We start from the raw sequence: 10191 nt of genomic DNA on the forward strand, positions 1-10191 counted from the left end.
TCTCTTAATTCTCAGGGGGCATTGTTCTCATTTCTCTGCAACGTTTTGTATTCTCCAGACAGAGACCCAATGAAATCACTATTCTTTCTATGGAGGACGACATGTGTTGTTTTGCCTTCCTAGTTCCCTTCCTTTTTGTGGGTACCAACCCAGGCTAAACAACTAGGTCTACCTGGCCATTATAATATTTCAATAAGAGGTTTTCCTAACATTTGATAAGTGGATTCAGGAAGAGAGGCTTTTTCTTTGTCCTGGACTACATGCTGTGAAGACTATCTAGCTGGAATGCCAAGAAAGCTGCAGAATGAAGCCAGAGAGAAAAGCAGAATAAAGCCGGAGAGGAATGCAGAGCTAGGACCTAACCCTGCCTGAAGCCTTGGGTTTTGAAACACAATGACTCCTTTTCTGTTTTAAGCTAGTTTGTATTGGGTTTCTGTCCCTTGCAGCCAAAATAATCCTGGCAAATGCAACAAACAAGCAATAGACAAAGCTGGAAGGGAAATAATTTACAGAAAATTATGAGAATGCATCTTGTTTTTACCCACATATGGCAAAAATGGGCTCTCTCTGTGTTCTTATATATACACACATAGAGAAAAATAAGAATTCTTAGTTTGATATATCTCAAACATGGAGATTTTTAGTACATTTTACAAAATGTGTTAGTGGATGACATGCTTTAGTCTGGTAGTTAATTTATAAGGATGTTAAAAGAGCTACATTTACATATGAAAAGCATGATCACCTTAGTAAAAAATACATTGTTAATGACTCATAGTTTTCGTTATATGGAAGCAAGTCACTGTTTTAACAAATTATTTAATAACAATATGATTGGGCCATTTAGATAGGCAGTTTTAGGTAAAGATCAGAAGTTTAGGGAGGTTGATTGCAAAAGTTTCTGAGTAATCCATCTGACCTTAAAGCATTCCCTATCTCCTCACTGCCTGTACACAAGAACACATGCAAACACAATTAATTATTGTGCATTACAACTATGTATAATTACTGGGTTGAGTACAAATTTCTAGGCAATAAGCCAAGGAAAATTAAATTATATGAAGAAATCTGGACATAATTGGACATGCATAGTAAGAAATCCTTGGATCTTAGGCTATATCTACATACCAGATTGGTTTGACTCTTTTGACTAAATTGAATGTTAGTTCATTTCCATCAAAATATTGGTCTGAACTAATTTTTTGAATGGACAAACCAAGTAAGGTGAACTGGTTTTTACAAGTAAATACCACCTTAGTAACATGATAAACATAGTAAAATATATTAAATAGAATAAAGAGTTTGGTATAAAATTCTAAATATAGTCTATTTTTATGTGTTACAATTCTCTTTGACTACGTGAGTCAGAAGGAAGTCTTCTGTTTTCCAAAATGAAATAGCTTTTCAGAAACTAATGCAACAGACTTTCGAGAATTCTAGATAAACATGTTTGGGATAGGATACCAAGAGTGCCTGAAAGGTAATATTTTATTACAATTATGAAATATAAATTCATGATTTATATTTCCTTATTCTTGGAAATATAAGGAAATCCTTATTTATTTATTTTTCCCCTTCTTCTGCATCCCCCACCACTCCGGTTCAATCCATTGTTCGACCTCAGTGTTAGGAGCACGGCTCTCCAACCACCTGAGCCACCGGGCCAGCCCAAAATCCTTGTTTTTTAAAGGTGAGGACGATGGTGCTCTGCAACTGAATTTTTAAGGAAAGTATGTTGAGCTTGAACAAAATATCATAATAAAAATTATATTTTAGCAGCTGTGAGCTTGCTGATAGAACTAAACCGGTTTAAATCTCAGTTGCCCAAATTTGTAGCTTACATGATCTTGGCAAAAATATTTAAACTTTTTGCATTTCAGCATTTTCATCTGAAAAAAGATGGAGATAATAAACTTCTTATTTCAAAGAGTTGTTGAGACAGTTTAAACAAACTAATGTATAAAAAGCACTAAAAATACTCAATAAATGTTATCTACTTTTATGAAAAATAGAAAATTATATTACTCTTTAAAAATGACAGTTACTGTCATTAACTTACGTTTTGTTGGATTTCTATTGAATTGTTTGAATCAGAAGTGATAATATTTATAGAACCTGATTTTTCTAGGGAAGAAAAGAGGATCTATAATTTACTTACTATTAGGATTGTACATGTACATTTGTGATTGGCCTGTGAGTTCTGCTTAATGCTTTTTGAGATTTGCTTGATGTGATTCAAAGCTCTAATCTCTTGCCTTTTCTTACTTTTATAATCAGCTCTTTCCTACATATCAGCAAAGTCCATGGTAAAAATGTTAAATGTAAATATGGCAAGCAGCAATACTATCATACTAGCATAATAAGCAATTAATCAGGAAAAAATGCCCTCTGACAGAAAGCTATCCTTAAGTATGGTTTATGTAAACTCTTGTGTTTTATGAGATTGATTAAATGGTTCTTTTCTATTGAATCACTGAAGAAAAAACAGAGCTGTTTCATACGGAGGAGGGTCATGACATATGTTATTGGTTATTTTGGCCACGATAGCAAGGTTTTCAGTAATGAGTTTTATGTAGAATGTTCATTTGAAAGTACTTTCTTTGCTCACATTGTATTCTCCTGAGGTTTTATTAAGATAGAACATTAAATACAGTACTAATGACTCATGAGTGAAAATGCATTGAACTAAATGATGCAAAAAAATACATCAAGCATTTGATTAAAACAATGTTAAATACATATGCACAGCCAAAAGACTAAAATAAAATGCAAAAGTTGTTGCTTTTATTTTGGTTTAGAGCTTCCAGGCTTCTCCTTTCATTATTAATTATACTTGGCTGCATAGAACACTTGTACTCTGTCATTTCTTTGTAGTAGCTGCCATTGTGTGAAGACGGATATGCCTTTTTCCTCTCTCTTCTCCCAAAAGATGAATTCTCAATCTCAATCGCTTCTTCATAGCATGTGCACTTATCTTTGCCTTTTGTGCACTGGAGGAGAACATGATTCTCCATTTCTTTGTCACTCAGGAATGTGAGACGAGTGCCTTTCCCTCTATCATGTAGCGTCTCTTTACAATGTCAGCCAATCTGACACCTGCCTCCAGTAGCAAGCTGGTGACCCACAGACAAGTCATTCCCCCAACAAAGTGCTGATTTCTCTCTTTCCCTCTCCCTCTCTCTCCCTCTCTTTTTCCCTCTCCCTCTCTCATTCTCCTTCCTTCCCTCCTTCCTGTTTCCTTCTCTCCCTCTCCCTGTCTCCTGATTCACTTTTAAAAAGACTAATTAGAATCAAACTTTCAATTAAGACCATTCATTAACTTAGTCTCCAACAGATAGAGTGCATAATATTCAAGGGACTAGGTTTAGGATTTTTACTGGCTTAAAGAAGCACTCTTTCTGCATCTGGGCATTTAAGTAGTGTTCCATAATTCATAATACATATATACTGGGGGTGTAAAATATTTTTGGATATCTATCTATCTATCTATCTATCTACACACACAGAGATTTATATATATGTATATATTTTTTCTCTTTCATTTTGTGTGGTGTATCTATCATTCTCACACTCTCATTAGTTCTGCATTTTCAGAATTATCCAATGAGTACAATGTGCTACCTAAAATAATTTGAAAGTCTTAAAAAATACTAAAATAAAGTGAGTATTTTAAATGGGATTCCTAGTGTAGATTGACATGGAAAATTAAGGACTCATCAATAGACACTTTTAAAACCAGACACAGTTGACACAGTTCTATTAGGATAAAAGATGGAGACTAGAAAAATGTCTTTGTTTTAGACATCTCATTATTCCCCATTTCCTTTAGCATGCAATTTAAACTAAGTAGTCTGGCCCCTGGCTCTTTGCCCATCTCAACTCATATAATTCTCCTACAAGTATCCTATATTCTAGCCATACTGGTTTGTTTGGGATTCTCTGAACTTTCTAGGTTATCTTCCTTCCATACTTTTGTACATGCAGCTCTTTTTTTAGATAACTTTTTTTTTTTTTTTTTTTTAAGTGGCCCATCAGCTTTAAGTCAAGTAGTTGTTTCAATCTAGTTGTGGAGGGTGCAGCTCACAGAGGCCCACGCAGGGATCAAACCGGCAACATTGGTGTTATGAGCACTGTGCTCTAACCAAGTGAGCTATTCGGCCACCCTAGGTAACTTTCTTTTTAATCTGTAAGTTTTCAGTGCAGTGGCTCTTTAGGAAGATATTCTTCATTCAGTTCTCAGGTTAGGTTAGCTATCTCCTATTGCACTTATCTTATACATATTTCTTTCATTAATTTTTTATTCACTCATTAATTCACTCATTCAACAAATTTATATTGTGTGCTTAATAAATGCCATTTGTTTGTCTGCTGATATGCCTCTTACCCACTAAGCTGTATGTATCCTCTTGTAGGTAAGAGAAATACAGTTGATTCTTGTGATTTTTGCTACTTATGTTCTATAAAGTTGCTGCGAACACAAAATTAGCAAATACTGAACTGTTGCTTCTAGGTGAAATGCAGGGTTAGGTCACATTTTCATCACCCCAAATATCATTTGCCTTATATATGTTCATTTGTCAATGTCCTTATAAAACAAGCCAGTTTCATTGGTGTTGAAAACTTGCTCTTCCACATAAACTTTTATTTGTATAACGTTTAGTGTGGATTTTAAAAATTGTTCCGCAGTCTCCTGATCTATGAAAACTGTCTTGTCTGAAGTTTAACATTTTTCCACACATCTCACCTCGAAACGTGCAAGCCAGCACTAGCAAAGAAGAGTTTAACATTTTCCTGACCTTGGATAATGTGACTAATTTCTTTTGGCTTTCACCTCATTATAATGCTCTTCACTATATATTTGTTATTGATCTTCATCTTATGAATCCACAAATTTAGTCAATTTTCCATCTTTTCCATAGCTTCATCATGCGCTATACATATTACTTCAGCATTTTCTAGAGTAGCCTCACGTACAGACTGGTGAATTTCCCTTTTTCTGGATGTATAATATTGTTGATCGATTAACATTGAATTCATCGCCAACAGCAGTATAATTCATGCCTGGACAATACTTATCTAACACAGGACCTTCTTGTACTTAGGAACACTAGACAGCACATCAGAACTATGCGTGTGGGCCATTTTGAACAGTGAAATTACCAACAACAGCAAAAGAACAAAAAACAAAACAAAAAATTGTGGCACTAAATAGATCACAAAAAACAAAACAAAACAAACAAAAAAAACACCCCACTTGTTTATGACAGCTGAAAAAAAAGACAGAGTATCACCTTGTTTGGCTTTCAGCTGAAGTGTGAATTTCAGGTGACAAATTTTTCACTACTACGCACATGTTGGTGAATGACTAAAAAATGCCCACAGTATTGATTTTGGGGATACAAGTAAATTTTACTGAGTAGATGAATTTGCAAATATGAAATCCATGAGTAATGAAGATCAACACTATTTTTATTCTACTAAATAATAGATATTCAATAAATGTTTGTGGACAGGATGAAGTATGTGAGCCATGTGCAAAGCTATTTCTCAAGTTTCAATGAATTAAAATAACTTATTAGAAACTATAGATTTGACAAATTTTTATGCCCAAAACTAAAAATTTAAAGAAACAATCTTGTGTATATACTATATATTACACTCTCATGATATTCTTAAGTGCTTTCTTCAAGGCATAGTGTAAGCAATATTCATTCTATATGATATTACAGGATTTTTTTATGTGTAAAACTACAGGGTATATCTATAAGTGGTGGTCATCTCTGAAGGAAAAGCACTAGCAACCCTAGAGTACAGCTCTCTTTGGCACTACAAGAAAGTCCTATTTTTAAAAAGAAACAAACCAAGTCAGTTGAAGGCCATTATATCCACAACTTATATTAACCATAAAATCTAATCATGACTAATGGAGAAACAATTTTTTGTATATGATGATTTACACTTAAGTCAGTGCAACCCACTGAGACACATAAACTTTAGGTTGATTTTCCGTTAGCAGAGACTTTAAATTGACCTACACTTATCCTCTTCCTTGTTTCTCTTTATGTCAAGGACAAAACCTTGACAAATGTATTCATTTTAAAATGTGTGTACATCTAATGATGTCGTCTATAATTGCGGCTAATAGCCAAGCTAATGTGCTAGTGTGGGGAGTCATATCCATCATCATCACCAACTCATATAATTCATTCACTTAGTTAGGCAACATATATTGCTTGAGTGCTGACAAATATTCCCTGAAAACATTCCAGGCCTGTAATAAGTGCCAGGAATAAACTGCAAATGAAATAGGTATAGTTCTATCCCCATGAAGCTGGTAGTCTACCAGACGAGACATATACTTAACAAGTAAAAAGAGACATAAGAATGTAAATATAGATTGTAAAGGTATCATAGAGGAAGTAAGTCTAGTGAAGGGAGAGAATAACGGTTGTAGTGGCTTGGGGGCAGATGTTAGATGGGTTCTTTAAGAGCTCCATTAAGCGGGGGATTTTGGAACCAAACTTTAACAAAGAGAAGGATCCTCCTATAAGAAGAACTGTGGGAAGCCTATTGCAGGTGCTGAGAACAGTGATTGGAAATGTTCTTAGGTTTCCATGAGCTGCCTTGTTTTAGGAACTGTCAAATAGCCCTAGTGAGCAAGGGGATTTGACACAAAGTGCTATTGGAGATTTGGTCATTGGCAGACCACGTAGGGCCTTGCAGGACAGGATAAGATGCATGTAGTTGATTCTAATTATATGTATTTGGAAGCCATTGAAAAGTGTTAAAAAGGAGAGGGATCATTAATTGAATTGCAATTTAAAGAGACTATTTAGGCTGCTGGATGGAGAATCGTGGCAGGGTGCAATTTAGGAGTCTGGGAGAGCAGGTAGGAGCAGTTGCAGTGGCTGAGGCTAGAGAAGATAGTGACTTTGGCTTGGTTCACGGCGGTAGGGTGGAGAAGAGTGTGGACTTCTGATATATTATGAATGTTGAATGGAATGGACTTACTGCTGGATTGCAGTGGGGGTGAGAGAAAGGGAGGGGAGAGGATTACTCTTACACTTCAGGCTTGGTTAGCTGGGCAGATGCTGCAGCTACCCACTGATAAGAGAAGACTGCATGTCCGACTCTGGAGACATACAACTTACTTTGGCAGTTGGCTTATGCAATAAAGGTGATCAAAATGGGTATTATAAGCAGACAGGTGGCGTTTGAAGTTATAGGAATGGATGGGATCATCTTTGGAGAGAAAGTAGGGCTTACGGAAAGAGAATCTAGGAGTTCAGAGGAACTTCATTCTTTAATAAAGAAGAAGGATGTCACACAGTCAGGAAAGATTTAAAAAAAAGAAATAACAGGAGACTGGTTGTGGGGGGAGGGAAAAGCGGCAAAGGGGGATTATTCAAAGTACCGAAAACCTCCTCTCGGGATGGAGCGCAGCAGCACCCCCAGGCCAGGGGCACTTCTGCTGTGGCAGAAGGTGATTGAATTACTCAGATATGAAGATCATCTAGGTTTTGTGTAAAAGGCCCCGGATATTTCAAGTGGCCATTTTGGAATTACAATGTTTTTGGATAATTTTGCCCCAGAAGTTTATTAAAATTGTCAAGAATCATCTCTGAAGTGAATTCAGAGTAGTGAACAGTTCTACAAGCGACTTAAAAAGAAACATAGTCATTTTTAGTATTTTGGTTCAAACGGATGATATACCTGGTTTAAAGTGTTTCAGCTGGTGGTATTTTTGCCTTTCCCCAACTCCTCCCCTCTTGTTAGTGTTCTTCAGCCAAAACCGTAAGATATGTTTGATTTGTGTACTGAGTCGTTTCAGCAGTTTCAAATTACTGTTTAAATATTGCTGAAGTTTCATGGCAATTTATTTTTACCTTTATTAAAAGTTTTAGGAATTTTTGACCTCAGCCCTATTCATGGCACAGTGGGGCAGCTTTTCTAAACGAAGACATTGAAAGAATACAGAGGTATTTTTCCTTTTATCTTTTATTTACGTGGAAATTTAAGATGTTGCAGTTTCCCAGCAGCCTGGTAGTATTGAGATAGCTATGTGTCTCTGTATATGCTGATGCTTAGGAACGCTCTTCAGATGTTAAATTTTCTTTTTGTCTTTGCTTTTTGGCTCATAAATTGGATATTTCATCTGGAGTGGATAAGAACAACAGTGACAAGTTCATGGAATAATAAAGAAGACCTTATAATCTTAAATCTAAGGAACTTGGCTAATTCTGGAGCTAGCCATATGAAAACTTTAAAACAGAAGTATGGGTAGCTGACTTGAAGTAACTCTATGTCAACTAGTCATAGCTTGAGTATCTTCAAAGAACTTGGATTTTATTTCAGAGGATACAAAATAAAAAAAACCAAACTGGAAAACATAAAGGTAACAGAGAAACACTCAACACCCTCCTGTGCAGTCCTGTTGGAATTTGGACTTGCCATGAGGTGTTGAAGCCTTGTTTCGTTGAGTCGGAGAGACTGGACCTAAATGGCGCAGCAGGACTTTGCTCCAGCCTGGCTTAATTTTCCCACTCCACCATCATCACCAAAGTCGTCATTGGATTTTGAAAAGCATTCTGAAAACTTTTCCCGGACAGAAAATCGTTATGATGTGAATCGGCGGCGACACAACTCTTCAGATGGCTTTGATTCTGGTATTGGACGTCCTAATGGAGGTAACTTTGGAAGGCAAGAAAAAAATGGATGGCGTACACATGGAAGAAATGGTACTGAAAACGTAAATCATCGAGAGGGATACCCTGGGGGCAGTTCCCGTTCTCGCAGCAGTATTTTCCATTCTGGAAAAAGCCCAGGACTACATGAAAACAACCTACCTGACAATGAAACAGGGAGGAAAGAAGACAAAAGAGAACGCAAACAGTTTGAGGCTGAGGATTTTCCGTCTTTAAATCCTGAATATGAGAGAGAACCAAATCAGAATAAGTCTTTAGCTGCAGGTGTATGGGGCCTGCACGCCCAGACACACACATACCCAACCAAAAAAATCTCCCAAGCTCCTCTCTTAGAATATCCTCCGAATCCTAAATCTAGAGCTCCAAGGATGCTGGTCATTAAGAAAGGTAATACAAAAGATTTACAGCTATGTGGATTCCCAGTAGTAGGAAATCTTCAATCACAGCCAGTTAAGAACGGGACTGGTCCAAGTGTTTATAAAAGTTTAGTCCCTAAACCTGCTGCTCCACCTACAAAACCTACACAATGGAAAAGCCAAACTAAAGAAAATAAAGTTGCGACTTCTTTCTCCCATGAGTCTACGTATGGTATTGGCAATTTCAATGCTTTCAAATCAACTGCCAAGAATTTTAGTCCATCTACAACTTCAGTGAAAAAGTGTAATCGCTCAAATTTCTCTTCACCTGTTGACAAACTTAATCAGCAGCCTCGTCTAACCAAACTGACACAAATGCACACTGATAAGAAGAGTGAATTTTGGAAAGCATTGAAAAGGGACAGAGTAGAAGAGGAACATGAAGATGAAAGCCATGCTGCCTCAGAGAAGGATGATGACTCATTTAATTTGCATAACAGCAATGTACTCACCAAGAAAGGGATATAAACCGAAACTTTGATGAAAATGAAATTCCGCAAGAGAAGGGCAATGCCTTGGTTATTTCCCAACAGATCATTCGGTCTTCACCCTTCCCACAAACTGATGTTCTTTCAAGTTCACTTGAGGCAGAACACAGACTGTTAAAGGAGGTGGGCTGGCAAGACGATAGTGAAAGTGATGAAACATGTGCTCCCTTAACTGAGGATGAAATGAAAGAATTCCAAGTTATTAGTGAACGGTTACAGAAGTGAACGGTCTGAGGAAAAATGGTGTTTTGAAAAATGGCCTGATCTGTGAGTTCAAGTTTGGACCCTGGAAAAACAGCACTTTCAAACCCACTATTGAGAATGATGACACAGAAACAAGTAGCGGTGACAGACCAGATGACGATGATGTGTGAAGGATTTCCTAACAGCTTTAGAAATTTTATGTGATACATCTCTCATTCAGTTTGGGGTGAATTGTAAAAGTGAAGAACTGTAATTTATAGTAAAATACCCCATTAGAAGATGATTTTTTGGGGGGACTTCAATATGAAGAAAACCAAGACTGTTGTGTTGGGCTGTGTTGAACATTATTTCTTTGTAAATAAATGTGGTAGAAATGAG

General features: G+C 36.6%; 1 protein-coding gene across 1 annotated transcript; it reads left to right on the plus strand.

Annotated features, from left to right (window-relative positions):
• The first annotated feature begins 7367 nt into the window (after window positions 1-7367).
• LOC117020862 (vasculin-like) lies at window positions 7368-9983 on the plus strand. The gene is given in 4 exon segments (XM_033103635.1): window positions 7368-8978; window positions 9039-9563; window positions 9566-9831; window positions 9834-9983. Coding segments are annotated over 4 exon segments (1419 nt in total). The 5' UTR covers window positions 7368-8500.
• The last annotated feature ends 208 nt before the right edge of the window (window positions 9984-10191 follow it).

This window comes from Rhinolophus ferrumequinum, chromosome 3 (assembly GCF_004115265.2).
Source record: "Rhinolophus ferrumequinum isolate MPI-CBG mRhiFer1 chromosome 3, mRhiFer1_v1.p, whole genome shotgun sequence".
Taxonomy (NCBI): domain Eukaryota; kingdom Metazoa; phylum Chordata; class Mammalia; order Chiroptera; family Rhinolophidae; genus Rhinolophus; species Rhinolophus ferrumequinum.